We start from the raw sequence: 22,584 nt of genomic DNA on the forward strand, positions 1-22,584 counted from the left end.
ATATCAGAGTACCAGTTTGTTCCTCAGCGTATCGTTTAATGTTAAAATCATCAGAGTACCAATCTGTTCTTCAGTATATCAGTCAATGTTAAAAACATCAGAGTATCAGTCTGTTCCTATGTGTATCGGTTAATTTTACAAACACTGGAACGTCAATCCTGTTTCTCAGAGTGAATCATCAGTCATGATTTCATACACAGTCAGCTTCTTCTAGCATAGGTCGTATCGACAGAATATTACCAATGATATTCATGATGACATGCAAAAGGACAATAAATCACAAATCCATCAATACTTCAGTAATTCAATCAGGTCTTTAAAGAATGAAAATGACGAGAAATCGACTCAAATTGCATAAAATGCAGAAGGACACTAATATTCTAACATACCGGTGTGATTTACTTGAATGGTACTCAAAATGGTATTTTTTACATTTTTACCTATCCAGCCATTGTCAAAACCCTCTATTAAAAGCAATCATTAAAAGAGAAAATGTTTCTAAATATTTGGAAAGAAACTTTTATAATGCCAGCTTTTTTATAAAAAAAAGAGTCCTAACGACTCATCAAACCACAAACCATTTCTTTGCTAAGCGGTCTCGGGAATTAATGAAAAAAGTTATATTATAGTTTACTTGCAACCATCTGAAACTTCAAACGCCACATTATGAATATCAGTCTCTCTTTTACAACCATTTAAATTTTAAAAACTCCTTTATAATTACGAGTATGTTCCCCCTCCCCCGGTAGATGCACTTTATTTAAGTTTAATAGATGTACCATGGCATTTAGAATGCATTATACAAACTCGAGTTTGTGTGAATTTTGTGTGGTTTCAAAACTTGTGATCACCTCTAGTACAACGACTTGATTTGTAAATGAAAAAATCACGGAATAGACACTCGTTTAATTGGTTCGCTTAATTATCTTTCTGGTCGTCATGGAAAGACGTTTTAAAACAGAAAAACAATATTTATGAATCGTCTCCTAAACTAGTGTTTGCTGGAGCCTCTCAAAGGATCCGTTCTATGTTCACGGTTGTCCCTTAAATTCGAGCAAGTTATTTCCGAACATCCTAAACACCATGGTTTAATGGCATTGACTATGGCAAATTTTCGAAACTTATTGATCATGTCTGTCTACATGCATCGCAAAAGGCTGCATTTTCTAAATATCATTAAATACAATTAAGGTATGAAATCATTAGAAAAAAACGTTTATCTCTTTTAGATACGTCTTCTTCTAGAATCTGCAGATACAATATTGGTAAATTGTTCTGCTCCCAAATTGCTAAGACTCAAATGGGTGCAGCTTGAAGCGGGAAGTAATATAACTGATTTTACCCGTAGTGCGTCTTCTAACAAGATTGACTGAGAAACTGGCTGCTCTCATTATTGAAAAGAAGAAAAACATTTAATATTATGTGCCTTTCACAAAACTGTATATTCAGGATCAAATAGTTCCGTTAGCTGCGCACACAACACAATATAATTTAATTTGTAAAGAATTTTCGACAACTCCATGACAGACTAGAAATGTTCGGCCATTGATACACTCAGAATGTCAAAATATACAGGCATCCTTATTTAATTATATCGCTGTAGTTTAATACATTGTAAGACACAAATGGTTTTGAGCAGAAAATTAACAGTGAGGAGCAGTTCACAGAAGAAATGAATTTTCTAGTAAATGGTGTTTCCACTTTAAAAATGATCCCTAATGACAACAGAGTCAAACAAGGCCGATAATAATCAAGTCTAGCAACTTTGGCGGCAAATATACGCTTCTCTTTCTTTCTTCATACAGCTAGCCCTTGAACTTCCGTCTTCTTAATCCCAATGTCTCTGTGCAAGTTGATTGAGGCTGCGCATAACTCATTCCCACTTCTTTTATATGGACCATCATCAAAGGCAGCGAAAACCCTCGAATTGTTTGGAGAGTGAAATGTCAAACTCATGCTGTTATCAACAGTCATGAGCCTGTTGGTGTCGTTTCGTGGTTGTTTCTGCAGTCCAGATTTCTATATACTGCTGATTCCGGTCTTCGATTTTGCCATCACCAGCGCATGGTCTGAAACAACAGGAAATAGCGAGTTGGTCGAGAAGGCTCTATGGCGATTTTCAAGTAATTTGTCAATCCTACCATGGGGAAAAGCTGTCCAGCCAAATATAAAATCGTTTAGCCCATAGAAGTCAACAAAGAACTATTCGTTATCATTCACTTCCCATGACCCGCTTTACCATATGTTCCCTTCCTTTGTTGTCTTTGCCCACTTTTGCATTCATGTAACCCATTACAAGTGTGACATTTCTCTTTGGTTCTCTGTCAAACACGCTCTGCAGGTTTTGGCTTCCTGATAAGCGGGATTAACTGGATAGTGACACTGCACAATGGTTCTCTTTTGGAACTTTGACTGGAAGCGGTCCTTGTCAATCCTCTCGATTACCGTTCTCACTACATCAGACTTCTTTTTGTTTTCATGTTCAATATAAGCCGCGCTTCATTCCTGTGATCGTCTTCATTAATGGGCTGCCATGAACAGAGGAGGATATCGCTTGATGTGAATGTGAGTTTCTGTGACATTGTCCTTCGACCCTCACTTTGTTCTAGAATTCCAAGCTGCACCTGTACATCTCTTTGGTAACTTTAGCTGTTTCCCTGTCTCGTACACATTGCATGTCTTATAACAGTCTTGGTGGAGAGAAGATTTTTCAAGTTAGCTCCCTCTCGGGTTTAGTTGGTCTGTTCATACTCTCTCTTCTGAATTGTTTCCATTGATCTAATGCATTTTCTGCTATGTCGGTTTCTGTAGCCTGGTCTCTCTTTGTGGTGGGGGTGCTAGCTCCTTTCCCACTCAAGGTTAGGACTGGAGACAGCAGAGAAGAAAGTTAAACAAGTGTATGTTAAGTTACAAATACCATCATCTAGTATCACGTGGAATACAGTTTGATAATTTACCCACAAAATTTAGCCTAAAAGAAAATGAAAAAAGATTGAGATAATTAGCAAATATAATCGTCCAAAACAAAGTGGAATACAGAATTAGATCATTTGAAAATACCATCATCTAGAAGAAGATGGAATACATAGTTTTTTAATTTATCATAATGGACAAACAGCAATATTTTATGTTTACAAATGTCCAAAATTAAGATAGATGGAGTTCATAATTTTACAGAGAACCATCACCGTAATGTTTTCTTAAAACGAATGATAACGCAGCAGACATGATCTCTGTACATCATTCTGTATGACATGTGCTGAAATAATTTGTAATGTATTACCCTGGAACTGCTCATTTTCTCATGAGTGTGTGTGTGTGTGTGTGTGTGTGTGTGTGTGTGTGTGTGTGAAGCGATTAAACAATATTCAAATTAGAAATGTCTTTGACTTCGATAACGTGCATCAGTATAATTTGATTTGATTGATTGAACACCACTGTTACTTGGTCAAGACTGCAAAGAAATTTAATTTCTATCCATTGTTCCCTCAACTTCCTAAATTTTACTGTTTAAACAAGTGAATGAAGCTGCTTTCACAAAGGTAATTGAAAATGAGCTTTAAAATGTTGTGCACACGTGTCATCTGGAGGTATAGGATATTAATATCTATTAAAATGATTTCTTAAATGTCAGCAATTTCGGAGCCATTGTAGAAGATGCGTTTTGATGTGTGTTTGAAAAAGACAAAGTATTGCTTCAGGCCGTTGACTTCATGGCATCAACTGAATTAATCTGATTAGTAACAATTACAGCATCTTGTCATCATGGCGAAACTAAATTTTACAAAAGCATTTAAGCTTCTGACAGCTCGTTGTTTTTACGTATGATTTATATTTATCGACAATTAGTATTTCGAGTCTTTTACATGCCAAATGTAAATTATCCCGTTTTAATCTCACTAGGCAATCAGTCGCATACATCGGACTCTAATACTTAAAGTAGTTCGGGCAGACACCCAGTCTACAATATTTTTCTTTCCAGATTATCAGCAAATTTTCTCATAAAATAGTTCTTCTATCAAAACAACATGCCTTCTTTTGCTTAGTGTATTGAACTTAGACGGTTAACATGATCAGGGAAGGTTTAGCTGGTCTGACTGACACAAATGTGTGACGAAAAATGTAATCAAATATTATATTTACCTAAGCCGTTTGAAGAAAATAAAAGGCTTTCGTATTTTAGTATAACTCCATTAAACAGATGTTTACTATGTAACGTATGTACTAAACATAGAAACATGTGATAATAACGACCATAATTGGACCATGTAATAATAACGATCATGTGTTGTCTCCTCATTGCAATTTGTGTCGGAGCCATTGGCAGCGACCTTAAACTCTCGGTCTCTAACACCTCCGTTACATATATGAAAATAGCAATCGTGACCGTTATACTATCTCAATGAAATGGAAGTGGTTCGTGCAGCCAATTGCAAAACGTACCAAAATATTTATTAAACAAAATTACCAAAGACAATCTAAAAACACCTGAACGCTTTTGTAAATTGCGGTCTTGTGCAACAACTACCATTCAGATTCCAATTAAAAAAACATAGAATGTATGTTTTTTGATCTAACTAAAGTGGACATTTTGGTTTGTGATTGCATTTAATAATTTGATAAAAAAAAAAGGTTAAAATGTATTTTTCTTTCCTTCAGAAATATCACTGAGATATTGTTAGTAGGGAAGGGGGGGGGGGGGTGAGTTCTTTCTCCACCTCCTCGGTTTGCAAAGACAAAACCCCTTTCTTATTTGCGGGTAATTATCTCAATTGAGTTTAATTGACTTCGTCATTGCTAATAACGCGTGCCTCTCTGGAACATGTCACAAAAAGTTTAATATAAGCATACGAATTTGAAATGTGGCCATTAAGTCAGCACATAACAAGTTTTAAGTGCATATTTCCATGCAAATCTAATTTGAGTGACAGTTATATACGTAGTTATGTTCTCATTTGCCATCGGGACATATTTATTGGCTCCTATTTGAGGAGAAGATCCAATAATTCAGACAGATATGAGCTGAGACGAATCATTAGGACAGACGACTGCTTGGATCCCTAAAACATCCTTTGAAAATATGCAGAAATCATAGATTTTGTGTCATCTGAATGTCTTTATCCACTGAGCTTACGTAAAACTATTTTTACACTCAATAGCAAAATTTGTCTTTGCTATATAAGACAGACATATATCAACGAAAGAAAATTAATATCTGTAAGGCGTACGTACCGTTCTATATTAACATATACACCAGAAATGCAGATGCATTTACAACCCTTCTAACGTTTTCCGTTAGTGTTATCTCTCTCTCTCCTCTCGCTCTCTGTCTCTCTGTCTGTCTTTCTGTATGTCTGTCTGTCTGTGTCTCCTTACCAAGCTTTCTGAAGTCCCATGTGTGGATCAGATTGGAGAAGTTAACGGATGTAGCACATAATTGTTGCATTGTAGAACAGATACGGCTCTTTCCAACGATTCTTGTACTTTTCGAGTGTTTAACAAGGCCCAGTGTCAGATGAATGTTTCCTAATTTCTTAAACGCCCGGTTTACAGGGATCATATAGGGGTTGCATATGCAGTTATAGTTATCCAGTTTATAGCGATCACACTGGGATTGCTCTATGCAGTTTAAGACATCCGGTTTATAAGGAGCACACAGTGGTTCCTATATGCAGTCATAGACATTCGATTTGTAGGGATAATACAGTGGTTGCTATTGGCAGTCTTATACATCCGATTTATAGGGATCATGCTAGAGTTGCCATATGCAGTCATAGACTTCCGATTTGAAGGATAATACAGTGGTTGCTTTTGGCAGTCTTACACATCGGGTTTATAAATATCACACACTGGTTGCTGTATGTATACCCATGTTCTCTAAAAACGTTTGCATCCTGCTGACTTTGGATGATTGTTGTCCTCCTTACACAAAAAATCAGTTACTAGATAAATACCAAAGAAATCAATGAAAGATAGCACTTAACTGTTTGCAGTTTTAGCTATACGAAACCAAAGAAAATATATTTAAGCAAAACGTGCGATTTCAAAGTTTGGTTACAGCTGACGTCACGGATCGCATTATGCAGCTTCAACCGACCCGAACATTCAAGATTGATCTATAGTCTATACGCTATGCGACTCTTGAAATTTCGTGAAATAACAGCAATTTCACATAATGATTTAAATACCTCTTGTGTTTTAGCTGACAGAAAAAAAAACAAGTAAGCGAGTACTAATACGCTAAAGCAATTATTGGTTAATTTAGGCAAATTTTTTAGAGTTTGTCATTATTAGTTAAGGGTATGAGTATCACTGTTGAAGCATAAGAATTCGGATTCAGATTTGTCCTCAATTTTGACGTAAACAAAAATTTTGTATGTAAGCAAAATTGACTTTATTTCCATATACATTCTTGCAGTGTCAGTTTTCTATGTAATTGTTGCTGCATTTATTTCTATAAACATCCATTCAGTGTCAATTGTATATGTAATGACCGTTACATTGATTTCAATATACATCCATGTTGTGTCAATTTTACATGTCACGATCACTGCATTATTTCTACGCACGTCCCTGTAATGTCAATTCTACATGTAATGATGTCTGCATTTATTTCCATACACATCCATTTAAATTTGAAATTTCTATTATGACCATGGCGCAGTTCGAATACTTTATTGTCAATGAAGAGGAAGTCAAAATATTAGAAACAAATAATTATTGTCATTAGGTACTAAAGTTACTTTTTCTTCAATAAAAGATCAAAACCAGGATCAAAGCCGTTTTATTTCACCAAGAGCGACTCCGTTTGGTAAGGAAGTTATTACACTTCTTTGAGAACCGAGACAATTTATTGATAAATAAAGACGCAACTTGATCATTTGAACACAGTCAACTTTGAAACGTTAGCGCTACACAATCGTGTTTGCTTATGTGTGTCGGGTGTTCGTTATTATTTAAAACGTGGAAGTCTCACCAATAATAATTTGTCAGAATACATTTATCACGATCATTTTGATGTAACTTCCTCAAGTCATTTAGAGATTAGAAACAGACAAAAATAATGTTTAACGAATTGCATTTCCGCGTGGTAATGAACTTTTCACTGAGAATTTAGTTGCCGTCAGTTTTATGGAAGCTGCGAGTAGCAATATTTTGAAGTAAAAGGCTCAGTTATAGACTGACTTTATTTCCCACTCGTACTCTTTGGACCTTAAACCAGGACTGGAAATTCGAATACTAAATTCCGTACACAACACTAGAACACGTCTGGACCACTCTCATTACTCCTGCATGGAAAAGCATTTCCGTACCAATTCACTACACTAGAACAATTCTGGGCAATGTCCCTTACTGTTGCATATAATAGCGTCATCGTACACTATACGAGAACACTTCTAGACGACACTCCTTCCTTCTGTATAAAAACGCATTTTCGTACCACTTCTGCGATAAATAATTTTGTTTAAAAACTTTCCTCGAATCAATACAAGGGGACATTGGAATATGTTCCTTTTCACTTTGTAAGACAAAAACAGCCCTTTGACCTACACCTTAGTACTCTTTTCATTTTTATTGGAATTTCATATATTTGTGCCTGAGATCCCTATACCGTAATAGCGAGACACCGCCATACTAGCGTGTATTCACTCCACTGAGGGTAAACATGTCAGGAAAATCAATTACATTGAAGATCAGTTTTAAGTGCAATTATAATACATTTGTTCTTTTGCATCACATGGACCCATCCCTAATGACAAATAAAATGTGTTTTGTCATTTGTAGGGATTTTACACATATTCCATGCTGCCCTGTCCACTACTAGTGTATGCAAATGTAGACAACAACCCCAGTCTTGATTTTCATACAATTGCCTTTACTTTAAAAAAAAAATCAGAAACAATTTGCGGTGACTTAACCACATTTAATTTACCTTATTGTTATATGTTACCCGTGTTCTTACTAAATACCAATAAATAAATATATAAAACTGTGTTTCTGTTGGCAGTGTTGATATTTCCTAAATGTATCCTTCTTCAATGGTATCACTGTTGTATGTGATACAAGAACAAGAAACAGCCAAGGGACGCACAAATGATGAAATAACTGACGACACCAATGTGCAGAGGATCACTTTCCATACTGATGACACAATGCTCATAGCACGATGTTTTTTTTATGTAACCCTCAGGTGATAGGGTGTCATCGATGCTGCCGTGACCCCTGTATCAGATATCGCCATAATGATATGATGTGTTATGTAACCCTCAGGTGATAGGGTGTCATCGATGCTGCCGAGACCCCTATATCAAATATCGCCATAATGACATGATGTGTTATGTAACCCTCAGGTGATAGGGTGTCATCAATGCTGCCGTGACCCCTGTATCAGATATCGCCATAATGACATGATGTGTTATGTAACCCTCAGGTGATAGGGTGTCATCAATGCTGCCGTGACCCCTATATCAGATATCGCCATAATGACATGATGTTTTACGTAACCCTCAGGTGATAGGGTGTCTACCATGTTGCCGAGACCCCTATATAAAATATCACCATGATGGCACTATGTTTTATGTCACCTTCAGTTGCTAGATTATCATTGGTTATCAATGCTGCCGTTATACCTGTATCGGATATTACCATAAACAATTTTAACAAGGAAAGTTCGAAAGAGATTAATAAAGGATAGAAGAACGTTCAAGATTTTCTGCTGCCATGGGAAGTGACGAACACAACATCCTTGGTACATTTGTACAGATCTTGGTCAAAGAAATGTTCAAGCTTCCAATTGCTCTTTTTTGTACAATACTAAACAGCAGTAACATACATAAGGGCCTACGGTGCACACCGTATGATTACATATATTAAGCCCTTCACAGCACGCCGTATCATTACATATATTAGCGCCTACAGTGCACACAGTATGATTACATATATTCATATATTAGGGCCTACAGTGCACATCGCATGATTATATGTATGTATGTGTGTGTGTGTGTGTGTGTATATATATATATATATATATATATATATATATATATATATATATATATATATATATATATATATATATATATTACATATTACGGCCTACATTGCACACAGTATGACTACATATATTACGGCCTTCAGTGCGCACCGTATAATTACATATATTAGGGCCTACAGTGCACACCGTATGATTACACATATTAGGGCCTACAGTGCGCACCGTATGATTACATATATTAGGGCCTACAGTGCGCACCGTATGATTACGTATAGTAGGGTCTTCAGTGCACACCGTATGATTACATATATTATCGCCTACAGTGCGCACTGTATGATTACATATAGTAGGGCCTTCAGTGCACACCGTATGATTACATATATTAGGGCCTTCAGTGCAAACCGTATGATTACATATATTAGAGCCTACAGTGCACACCGTATGATTACATATTGTTACGAATTTTACATGAATACAAATATGCTAGTTTCATATGCAGATGGATATTCTGAGACTATGTTAAGTTCGATGTATTACAAAACAACTGTTCTGTATGATTGATATTATGTACAACGTTCAATGCATTTCACGATGTCCGCCATCTTTGTTTTGGAGGCACTTTATATACTGGAGGCACCTCCAATGTGTCATGTCATTGGTTTACATTGTTTCAATGTTGTAAATCACACATATGCTAGTTTCATATGCAATTGGATATTCTGAGACTATGTTAAGTTCCATGTATTACAAAACACATGTTCTGTATCATTCACATTATGTACAACGTTCAATGTATTTCACGATGTCCGCCATCTTTGTTTTGGAGGCAATTTTACGTATTGGAGGCACCTCAGATTTCCACTACGCGGTATATGCAATCATTATTGAACAGCAATAAACATTTGATATAACTAGTTTTTACGTAGAATAAGTTATGCTCAACAAGAAAATAATGCACTTACCTTCACCTGCGAGGATAACGCATTAGGATGGTGCATGTTCTAATTTTCCCGCACCACCAACTTGTTTGGAGGCCAATGTTTACTATTTACACGTGTGACACAAGGATTTTAGTGTTTGACCATACGTTTGCGATTAAGATTGTAATAATATAATTAGCATTTAATGTTTGTTTTGTATCTCAATAATTTAACGATATTTAGTATTTATTGAGTCTTAAATACTTGTTAACAATATGTACTATTTTGGCGGAGTGTTACACTGTGTAGTGCAACCGAAGGTTATAAATATGGGTGTCGCGCAAACCAGTCAGTTTCCCTTCAACCGGCATCGGGTTTGTATACAACTACAATATATTATCGGTTTCCAAAAGTGATAGGGAATGTTATCATTCTCTAAGTAGAAATAATAATATTAGAAAATATACATTCATTTATGCAATATAAAAATTTAATAATAAATTTATGTACTAAGGAAAACCAAAGCCAAAGATAAAGTGTTGAATACTCTTACGTAGGGATATAGGGCCTCCATAACGCTATTTCGGTACATTTGTATGACTTTATATTTTTATCGTAAAAGAAATGGTCACCCGTTTCGCCTGTTAATTCTATTTATTTGAATCCGTTTGTATTGGGATTTTAATGTTACCCCTATAAACATATACAAGTATTACAGTAAATTATATTTGATCAATATTATTATTTAATACTAACTGTGGAGACTGCTGGTTATAAGCATATGTACGTTCTGTTATACTAATTTATTTATTGACTAGGAAGAGAATATGTGAATTCTGTTATATTGTAGTGTTTATTGACATGTTAAGACTAAAATAAATCCTCTATTTTTCTCATTCAGATTTTATGTTGTTTATATACTTAGATAAATAATTTCCTCACGGATAAGTAGCTAGTATAAGAAGCCATTATTTCTACAGAGATTTCGTCTGTTATCAGACGACGTACTATGTACTACCAGTACATTGTACTATTGCAACCAATTCAAAGTCTCAGTTTGAGGATTGCCGAACCATCGAAACAGGAAGAAATTCTCTAAATATAAGGGAGCCTGCGCCGGGAAATTAACCCCCGGGGTGGAGCACGTTACAGTGGTGGCAGCGGTGAGGATCTTCCTGGAAGAAACATCTTTTGATACTTCAAAAGAATGGAAAGGAATATGTCGTCCACAGAAGGGTACAGTGGAGACAGCGAACCCGGTGCCGGGAGAATTAAACTCACGCAGGCCTTTGCCTATACAGCGGGAACACCAAGTGGAGAAGTGCAATTAAGGATGCCAGCTTCTGATTGTGACCTTGAAACAGAACTGACATGCCAGAGGGAAAACTGTCAAACGTCGGAGGAGATAAGTAAGGAAAGGGAAAACTTGCATTATCGATTGGATATGCTACAAAAGGCATATGATGACCTGAGAACCATAATAGTGAGACAACAACTTGACTTTCATGAGGAGCCGTTGTTTGTGGATCATTCCAGGGGAATTTCTGGTGGTGGTCTAGGAGAAGTGTCCCAGACTGGGGGAACACGTAATTCCAGAAGTTATGCTTCAAACCTCGAGGTTGGGGCGGGGTGCTCAAGCAGTAATTTGGGTACTGTGCTGGGCACCACGGGAATATCCAGGGATTTTCAATGTGAGACACGGCAGGGGATCTTTGGGACATCTGTTTCCTATGCTGGTGGTGACGGAACTGGCCAGCCGTCATATGGAATTGGGAGGTTACAGGATGTCAGAGATGATCCAGGTTATTTAAGTGGAAGTCAGTCTCATGTCCGGTTCAATGGGGGTCAGATGAAACATCGGAAACCAGCCTTTTATGATGGTACTACAAATTGGCAGGACTATATTGTCCATTTCGAAATGGTGGCTGAGATTAATAACTGGGATAAAAGAAGCAAAGCTCTAGAGTTAGCTACTGCTTTGAGAGGAATTGCCCAAGGGGTGCTGAGCGACCTCTCAGTATCACAACGTAGAGATTTTGATTGTCTTGTTGCTGCGCTAACGGCACGTTTCCAACCTGAGAATCAGGCTGAATTATATAGGGCTCAGATTAAGACACGATTAAGAAAGAGGGATGAGACACTTCCTGAGTTGGCACAGGAAATAAAGAGGTTAGTCCGATTGGCATATCCCTCTGCACAGATGGAGATTCGACAACAGCTATGCCTTGATTATTTTACAGATGCGTTGAATGACTCTGAAATGGAATGGGCCGTACATCATGGGAAGGCAAAAACAGCCGAGGATGCATTAATGATAGCCCTTGAATACGAAGCGTTTCAGACTGGTAGAAGAAGGAGGCTTGGACTCAAAAACAGCATGAGACATCAGAGAGAAGATTGCGATGATAAAGACGTCATGGATGCGGCGGTATATGGAGCTTCTGTGATACAGGCTCAGACTGACGGACAAATTTCATCAACACTTGTGGGACAAGCTAGGAATGGTTCTAGCAATAGAAAACCGGGGAATTGCAATTATTGTAATAAACCAGGACACTGGAAACGAGAGTGTATGAAGAGACAGAAGGACGAACTCGCAAAAGGCAACAGGGGAGCTCTTACTAACAAACAAAAGAGATCGGAAAACTTGAATCGGCTGGTGTAATGGACCTTACATCGGCCTCCTCAACAAAAAGGTCCAAGGATTTAGAAGCTGTTAAGTTTGAATCATTACCAGATGGATTATACATTAAAACAGAAATATGTGGAGTTGAAGTAAACTGCTTGATAGATACTGGATCTACCATTACAGTTGTCCATCCAGATAAATATAACACCATTCCAAAGCACAAGAGACCGAAACTTACACAACATAACGCAAAACTACGCATGGCAGATGGGGGACTTGTCACTCCTTATGGATACGTACAAGCCACTATAAAGGTTAAAGACAAAGTTGTAGAACATAAGGTGATTGTTGCTGAAGTGGACGCACCTGCCGTTCTTGGATACGATTTTCTACATGCACATGGCTGTCAAATAAATATGAGACAGGGAACACTCACTTTTTATGGAGAAAAATTGTTGTGCCAAAAGGAAAGTGAGCTGGACTCTATTTTTCGAATTACAATAAGCGAAACATTGATAATACCTCCAGCTAGCGAAAAGATAATCTTGGCCGATGTAAAAGGTGATGTCTCAAACGTCCAGAGTGCTCTTGTAGAAATCATGGGTCAAGATTAGCAAGAGAGGGAATTCTTATAGCAAGGACTCTCGTTGATCCTCGAAGGGGAAAAATTCCCCTACGGGTAGCGAATGTTTCCAATGAAACTAGGAAACTGTACAGAGGTATTTGTGCCGCAGTCTGTGAAAAAGTAGAAATACCAGAAGACGACATTGATATCCAAGAAGACCGTGTTGGCTCCGTCAAAGTTCAAGATGGTTGCCCAGAGCATTTACAAAATATTCTGGTGGACTGTCAAGAGCAATTATCATCAAAACAGTTAGAAGATGTTAAAACACTCCTTTGGTCATATCAGGACATTTTTGCTAGAAATAAAGAAGACCTTGGGAGGACAAATGTCGTTCACCATCGGATTAATACTGGGGATGCGCTTCCAATAAGGCAAGCCCCAAGACGACTGCCTCTTAGTAAGCGAGAGGAAGCCAGAGAAGAAATACAGCGGATGTTGGACTCAGGAATCATCGAACCTTCAAAGAGTCCCTGGGCTGCTCCAGTGGTTCTCGTTACAAAAAAGATGGTTCACTTAGGTTATGTGTTGATTACCGGCTCCTCAATCATGTCACACGGAAAGATTCATATCCACTCCCTCGCATAGACGATTCACTTGATGCACTGAGAGGGTCAAGTTGGTTCTCAACCCTTGATCTTGCCAGTGGCTACTGACAAGTTGAAATGGATTCTCGAGACAAAGAGAAAACAGCATTTGTGACGACATGTGGCCTTTATCAGTTTAATGTTATGCCATTTGGGCTGTGCAATGCCCCAGCGACTTTCGAGCGTTTGATGGAATTTGTCCTGTCTGGTCTTCATTGGGAGACATGTCTCATTTATTTGGATGATATCATCGTGTTTTCCACAGACATAGACACTCATATCAAAAGGCTTGCTGATGTTCTCTCACGAATCCGCGATGCAGGGTTAAAAGTGTCATCCAAAAAGTGCGAGCTTTTCAAAAGGAAGGTCACTTTCCTTGGCCATATTGTTTCCAGTGAGGGCATATCGACTGATCCAGCCAAGACTGAAGCAGTTAAAGCGTGGCCACAACCCCAGAATTTACATGACGTGAGAAGTTTTCTTGGAACCTGTTCCTATTACCGCAGATTCATCAAAGATTTTGCAGAAGTAGCAAGACCATTACACAAACTGACTGAGAAACAGGTAAAGTTTCAGTGGACATCACAGTGCCAACAATCTTTTGAGAAATTAAAGGATCTCCTCACCTCAGCCCCGATTCTTACATATCCAAATGTAGAACATTTATTCATTTTGGACACTGATGCAAGTGGATGTGCTATTGGAGCCGTACTATCTCAGGTACAAGATGGTATTGAAAAAGTAATTGCTTATTACAGTAAGGCACTCTCCAAGGCTGAGAGAAATTATTGTGTTACCCGAAAAGAACTTCTTGCAGTGGTACAATCGATCAAACACTTTCATCATTATTTGTATGGAGTAGAATTTCTTGTTCGCACGGACCATGGAGCACTTAACTGGCTCCTTAAATTCAAGAACCCAGAGGGACAAATGGCGCGGTGGCTGGAAATCTTAGGAACTTACAAGGTGACCATACAACATCGACCAGGCCGAAGACATGGCAATGCTGACGGTTTATCACGTAGACCATGCTATCCATGTGACTACTGTAAAAGGCAAGAGATTAAAGACGATGAAACTTCTTTGGCAAAAGTTAGGATGGTAGGCGGAATGCAGTTGGGTAACAGTGACAAAACTAATGAAACGCTCCGCATAGAAAGTAACTGGTTTCAAAGGAAGTCTGAATCTGAGATCAGAGAGGCTCAGATGAATGATAACGTTTTGTCAACAGTCATCAAATGGAAGGAGAATTATCAAGAAAGACCAAAGTGGGAGGAAATATCTTTTCAAAATGTGGACTGCAAAGAATATTGGTCTCAGTGGAATAGACTACAAGTCATACAAGGTGTACTTTACAGAGTCTGGTATGGCCCCACACGAGAACCAATGTATCAGTTAGTATTGCCATCATCATTGCAGAATGAAGTTTTGCAGATGCTTCACGACAACCCTGGTTCTGGACATTTTGGTATATCCAGAACACTTGAAAGAGAAAAAGAACGATTTTATTGGCTAAGATACAAAAACAGTGTATCCGAATGGTGTGCAATGTGTAAACAATGCCAAATGAGGAAAAACACGCCATGTCAAAACCGAGCTAAAATGAAGCAGTACATTGTTGGAGCTCCACTGGAACGAGTGGCTATGGACATCATGGGTCCTCTTCCAGAAACTGTTTTCGGAAACAGATACATATTAGTTGTAACGGATCAATTCACTAGATGGACTGAATGTTATGCTATGCCAAATCAAGAGGCTTCAACGGTTGCTAAGTTATTTGTCAACCAGTTTATTTGCCGTTTTGGTGTGCCCCGTCAGTTGCATACGGACCAAGGCCGTCAATTTGAGTCACAGCTATTTCAGAGTTTGTGCGAAATCCTACGTATTGACAAGACAAGAACTACACCTTTCCGCCCCCAAAGTGATGGTATGGTTGAAAGATTTAACAGAACGGTGGAGAATATTTTAAGCAAGTACATCTCAGCAGATCAACGCGATTGGGATGCCCATTTACCCTTAGCAACATTGGCATATTTGACATCAGTACACGAGAGCACTGGATACTCGCCAAGTATGATGATGATGGGAAGAGAAATAGAATTACCAGTCGATTTACTCTATGGAAAACCACCTTACTTGGGAGACACTAAGAACGATTCTGATTATATAATGTCACTCCAAGAGAAGATGTGGGATATCCACGAAAAAGCACGGGGGAACATGATTGAAGCAAGCAATAGACAGAAAAGAAGATATGACCACAGAGCAAATCAGATCAAGTACAAAGTAGGAGAAGCTGTTTGCATCCGAGTTACAACCAAAACCAAGGGAAAATCTCCCAAGCTGCAAGAGAAGTGGGAAGGACCGTACCTAGTCATTGGTCAGATTTCAGATCTGATTTATCAAGTGAGGAAGAGCCCAAATGCCAAAGAGAAAATTGTACATCATGACACTTTGAAGCCCTTTCATGGGGAATATCAGAACTGGGTCAAGCAACAGACTGACGCGCCTGGGGAAAGGGAAGACAAAGACAAAGAAATATAATATTTAAAAAAAAAAAGTATGCAACGATAATAGACAGTCTAATACGAGAAAGGATAGGGAACAAGTTAATGGCAGCTTTGAAAGCAGAAGTGCCAGCAGCAGAATGTTACCTAAGTTGATGTCAGCATATGCCATATAATCGAATCAGTTAACCTTGAATCTGTTAGGAGTTTGACAGACGAAGGATGTTACATTACGTGAAATACTTATGTATTCCCATGCTCTTGATATTGGCAATATCGGAGATCATACGGTTGTAGGTGTAACTGGGTATGATTACATCATGTGTTCTAATCGGATATTTAGCACGCTGGATAACTAAAGCAACTGCATGAAAGATGATACAATTTATTGTTCCTCCTCATCTTGCTCTTAAATTACCACTTTGGGTGTCAATATAAGCAACGGTCTCACTGATAGCGTAAAGGGGTAACAATAAAATCAGTGTTTTATTGGTAAAGAAACTATACATAACCACGTTTGTGTTGTCTCTGTCATTACAGGTAACAAACACCAACAACAACAAAAATGACGCTGTACAAATGCAGCCAGTGTTACGCTACCTACACCAGCCAGAAAAGTCTAAGGCAACACTGCAGAGACAAGCACGGGGACCGGATCAGTTGCCCATATGAAGGCTGCACATACACATGTGCGAAGAGCAGACAACAACATCTGACTTCGCACATGAACAATGTGCACCCCGTACTTGGTAGGGGCTATGCAGCATACTCTCCAGTCAGCAGTTGGAGGATGGATAGGCCAGTGAAAATGGAAGCCATAAGGAGAATGATGGAAGAGAAGCAGCCTGAGAAGGGCATCAATGAAGATGTGACTGGAGACCATGAAGGAAGAAGGAGCCAGAAGGAGGAGAAGATGGATCATTCAGACAGTGATTCCGAACGGTTATCCGTTCTGGCGGACAGAATAGACCTTGATTATGGGATGAATGATTTGTCTTCTCCCGAATCCATCGAGCTGGCGGAACCCTTGTTTTCGTCCCCGCGAAGAGTGGCCCGCGAACCATCAGAGGAGGCCACACAGCCACATCATTCTGGGGATCAATATGATAATATAACAAACGTTCCCAGGAAAGAAGCTACCTCCTTGCCTACAGGTACTGCAACTGCCAGCCACCCAGGTGAAGAGAACCCTCTCAATGCGGAGAGTGTTCCCAGGGTAGCAAAAGATGAGGCTTTGTCCATCCTCACTTTTGGTGGCATGCCACTATACCCTCCAGCTATGAGGAATTGGAGTGCAGTCGAAGAGGAGTCGGTTCTTTTGGGAAAGATGTTGAGATGGCCCCCTCGAAAGTGGTCAACGATGACGGCAGATTTCAAGCTGATGCCACGGGAGATAGCTGCCCTAACCTTGGAAAAAGAGCTGAATCCAGATGGGCAGCCACACAGAAACAACTTGTTAGAAAAATATAATTTCCTTGCTCTGCCAGGGACCGCTCAGCCTAAGATTGTAGATGGCCAAAGCGTCCGTTTCATGCGGTACCAAAACTTTTGCGCTCTGCGAGACATAGTGACCTCAGCTGAAGATCCAAATGGTCTCCTGGAATCATTCCGGAAGGCAGCTGAGGTCAGGGATAAATCTACTGACAATGTAATTCGAGGGCTACAGGGCATCCCTGTTTGGATATGAAAAATATGGTAATATTTAGAAATAGTAGGGCCTGCGGTAGGTATTTGAAATGTACAAAAGTTTTTTTTTGGGGGGGGGGGGGTTGGCAGTAGAAGATATCATGTCCTTTTTTTTATAGATTTTATACTACTCGTCGTACTAGTGTAAAATATTTGTTCTAACATATTGTTTAAATGAAACATTTCTGGTTCTAATAATGGTTCTCAGAGATAGTGGAAAGTTTAAAATCTAGAAATCTCGTGTGGTAGTTTTCTTAATTATTTTATGTGTAAACTTCATGTTGCATGATGATGAATATGTTGTCGAGGACGACAACTTTTGAAAAACTGGGGGTAGTGTTACGAATTTTACATGAATACAAATATGCTAGTTTCATATGCAGATGGATATTCTGAGACTATGTTAAGTTCGATGTATTACAAAACAACTGTTCTGTATGATTGATATTATGTACAACGTTCAATGCATTTCACGATGTCCGCCATCTTTGTTTTGGAGGCACTTTATATACTGGAGGCACCTCCAATGTGTCATATCATTGGTTTACATTGTTTCAATGTTGTAAATCACACATATGCTAGTTTCATATGCAATTGGATATTCTGAGACTATGTTAAGTTCCATGTATTACAAAACACATGTTCTGTATCATTCACATTATGTACAACGTTCAATGTATTTCACGATGTCCGCCATCTTTGTTTTGGAGGCAATTTTACGTATTGGAGGCACCTCAGATTTCCACTACGCGGTATATGCAATCATTATTGAACAGCAATAAACATTTGATATAACTAGTTTTTACGTAGAATAAGTTATGCTCAACAAGAAAATAATGCACTTACCTTCACCTGCGAGGATAACGCATTAGGATGGTGCATGTTCTAATTTTCCCGCACCACCAACTTGTTTGGAGGCCAATGTTTACTATTTACACGTGTGACACAAGGATTTTAGTGTTTGACCATACGTTTGCGATTAAGATTGTAATAATATAATTAGCATTTAATGTTTGTTTTGTATCTCAATAATTTAACGATATTTAGTATTTATTGAGTCTTAAATACTTGTTAACAATATGTACTATTTTGGCGGAGTGTTACACTGTGTAGTGCAACCGAAGGTTATAAATATGGGTGTCGCGCAAACCAGTCAGTTTCCCTTCAACCGGCATCGGGTTTGTATACAACTACAATATATTATCGGTTTCCAAAAGTGATAGGGAATGTTATCATTCTCTAAGTAGAAATAATAATATTAGAAAATATACATTCATTTATGCAATATAAAAATTTAATAATAAATTTATGTACTAAGGAAAACCAAAGCCAAAGATAAAGTGTTGAATACTCTTACGTAGGGATATAGGGCCTCCATAACGCTATTTCGGTACATTTGTATGACTTTATATTTTTATCGTAAAAGAAATGGTCACCCGTTTCGCCTGTTAATTCTATTTATTTGAATCCGTTTGTATTGGGATTTTAATGTTACCCCTATAAACATATAAAAGTATTACAGTAAATTATATTTGATCAATATTATTATTTAATACTAACTGTGGAGACTGCTGGTTATAAGCATATGTACGTTCTGTTATACTAATTTATTTATTGACTAGGAAGAGAATATGTGAATTCTGTTATATTGTAGTGTTTATTGACATGTTAAGACTAAAATAAATCCTCTATTTTTCTCATTCAGATTTTATGTTGTTTATATACTTAGATAAATAATTTCCTCACGGATAAGTAGCTAGTATAAGAAGCCATTATTTCTACAGAGATTTCGTCTGTTATCAGATTACATACTATGTACTACCAGTACATTGTACTATTGCAACCAATTCAAAGTCTCAGTTTGAGGATTGCCGAACCATCGAAACAGGAAGAAATTCTCTAAATATAAGGGAGCCTGCGCCGGGAAATTAACCCCCGGGGTGGAGCACGTTACAATATATTAGGCCTTCCGTGCACACTGCATAATTGCACATAGTATGGCTTACAGTGCACACAGTATGATTGCATATATTAGGGCCTTCAGTGCACACAGTATGATTCTATAGATTAGGGCCCACAGTGCACACCGTATGATTACATATATTAGTATGATTACATATATTAGGCCGTATGATTACATTTATTAGGCCTTCTGTGCACACTGCATAATTAACATATTATGGCCTACAGTGTACACAGTATGACTGCATATATTAGGGCCTTTAGTGCACACCGTATGATTACATATATTAGGGCCTACAGTGCACACCGTATGATTACATATATTAGGGCCACCAGTGCACACCGTATGATTATACATATTAGAGCCTACAGTGCATACAGTACGATTACACATATTAGTGCCTTCAGTGCACACCGTATGATAACACATTCAGTGTATATCATGGCTAAATGGGTCTAGATTTATACTTTTTTTAAAAATATTTATATCATGTGTAATCAGGATATATCTGTCTGGATTATATTAGTGCAGTTGTCGTCCTTACAACTTGGATTTTACTCATGTCGTCCTTACAACTTGGATTTTACTCATGTCGTCGTCACGTCTCGGATCTTGCTCCTGTCGTCCTTGCAATTTGGATCTTACTCCTGCCGTTCTTATGATTCGGATCTTACTCTTATCGTCCTTACGAATCGGATCTCGCTCCTGTCGTCTTTACAACTTGGATTTTACTCCTGTCGTCGTGACGACTCGAATCTTACTCCTGTCGTCGTGACGACTCATTTCTTACTCCTATCCTCCTTACAACTTGGATCTTGCTCCTGTCGTTCTTACGAATCGGATCTAACTCCTGTCGTCCTTAGAACTTGGATCTTACTCCTGTCGTCGTGACGACTCTGATCTTACTCCTGTCGTCCTTACAACTCGGATCTTATTCGTGTCGTCAGTTGAGCAAGCTCCACTCTGGACATGACAGTTCTTTTCTTTTGACAGTTATCCATAGCTTTTCGCATTTACTTCAACAGTCTTAGATTTGTAATACAATTTTTCGTCTTGCTCAATTACAAATCTATAATAATAATAATAAGTGGTAGTAATTGTAGCAGTATGAGTAGTAGTAGTTTACATTCTTAAATTCTTATGATTACGCTTTCCCTTACATGCTGGTTATGACAAGTGAAACCGGAAGTCCTGGCTTTGGGTAGATGCTTCTATGTCAACTTAACCTAGCAGTCATTACGGCCCAACCTGAAGTACCATACATGTAATTCAGAAAAATACGATAAAAGTATTTTTATGCATATCTATATTTTCTGTAAATTCTGGTATGTGATTTTTTTAACTTTCGTAATTTTAATTGATTGTTGTAAGCAGTATAGAATATTTTTTTTGTTATAAAGTGTACGCGTAATTCGGCTCTATTGAAAACACAAATCAAATAGGAGCTATAAATAGTTGTTTATGTACGTGTTGACAATTAGTAATAAGACTCATAATAATAAGATTCAAAATGGCGTCTATGGCGTAGTTTCTGAATGACTGATGGAATGTGGAAGCGTCGAGAAGAATTATGTGGCTTCACCATTGGTTGCGTGATGTAGTACGTCGTGACTTAGTACGTTGTAAATCATTAGCGTATGTTGTCATATGGGGTCCATTGCGAAATATAGTCGGAATTTAAGGTGTATATAAGGAGAAAGTTAAGCATTCAGTTTTATTCATGAGTCATTCACACTTTTTGTTTTCCTGATGCAAGTCCGCAGACGTATTTTATGTTGTACTTATATATTTTTGGAGAGGAAAAACATTTGTTTGGAGTGTTCAGATGTGATAAAAAGTATTCATTATTTGGACAACAATATTTCTCTGGACCTGTTTTAAATTATTGGAAAGAATTCTGAACAAAGCCATCCTTACAACGTCACGGTTCTTGTGGGACCATTACATTTCCGGAACTGAAATTATAAGGGACTTTTCATTCGTTGAGGACTTTCAAAGACCTTTATAAGGATACATTTGGATTCACTTCATTATAATGTAAGTTCCTCTCACACTTTTCGTTTATCACTTTAAAAATAAAATTGTTTTTTGGGTTTTACAAAACGTGTTGGTTTTGCATCTTTTCTGTTACTTAAGTCCGTGACCATAGAGTCGTAACAAAAGTACATATGCGTTTGGATCATCGTCGCTACTTACTGTACTCCCCCATTATGCCCCAGTGGCAAATTAAACAATTTGCACTAGATACATTGTACGGAGCCCATTCCCTCCATATGACCGATTTTTTGAACATTAAAAGCTGCGTCTGTATAGAGATGTTTTAATTAAACCCAATAGTTTCCAATGTATGGGAATAAATGATTGCCGATATATGTGTATCTTTGTTCATATAGACTGTGAGACAACATAGTCTGTCGAAATGCCTTTGCGAAGACGTTTCTTTTCTTTATTTAAATAGAGGCGTCGTGACGATTTGGAAGAACTAAAACTTAATTAAATTAATTAAAGCGTTCGATTTTTTCTTCTGAAATAATTGACGATAGGCTGCTACATTGCATAGAAATAAATATTTTATTCCAAATTTTCATCATTTTGTAACTGAATTTGATTTTATTACATGCTTTGCAAAATAAAAGCAAATCAAATGTCCACACAAACAATTATAAAATACAAAA

The 22,584-nt window shown here is 37.9% G+C and overlaps 1 protein-coding gene across 1 annotated transcript; it reads left to right on the plus strand.

Annotated features, from left to right (window-relative positions):
- Positions 1 to 12,579: 12,579 nt before the first annotated feature.
- LOC149802399 (retroviral-like aspartic protease 1) lies at positions 12,580 to 13,158 on the plus strand. Its single transcript, XM_089951508.1, has one exon. The coding sequence runs from the start codon at positions 12,580 to 12,582 to the stop codon at positions 13,156 to 13,158; it is 579 nt and encodes a 192-aa protein (XP_089807634.1).
- The last annotated feature ends 9,426 nt before the right edge of the window (positions 13,159 to 22,584 follow it).

Source organism: Sinohyriopsis cumingii, chromosome 3, assembly GCF_028554795.1.
Source record: "Sinohyriopsis cumingii isolate HCF-2022 chromosome 3, ASM2855479v2, whole genome shotgun sequence".
NCBI classification, from domain to species: Eukaryota; Metazoa; Mollusca; class Bivalvia; order Unionida; family Unionidae; genus Sinohyriopsis; species Sinohyriopsis cumingii.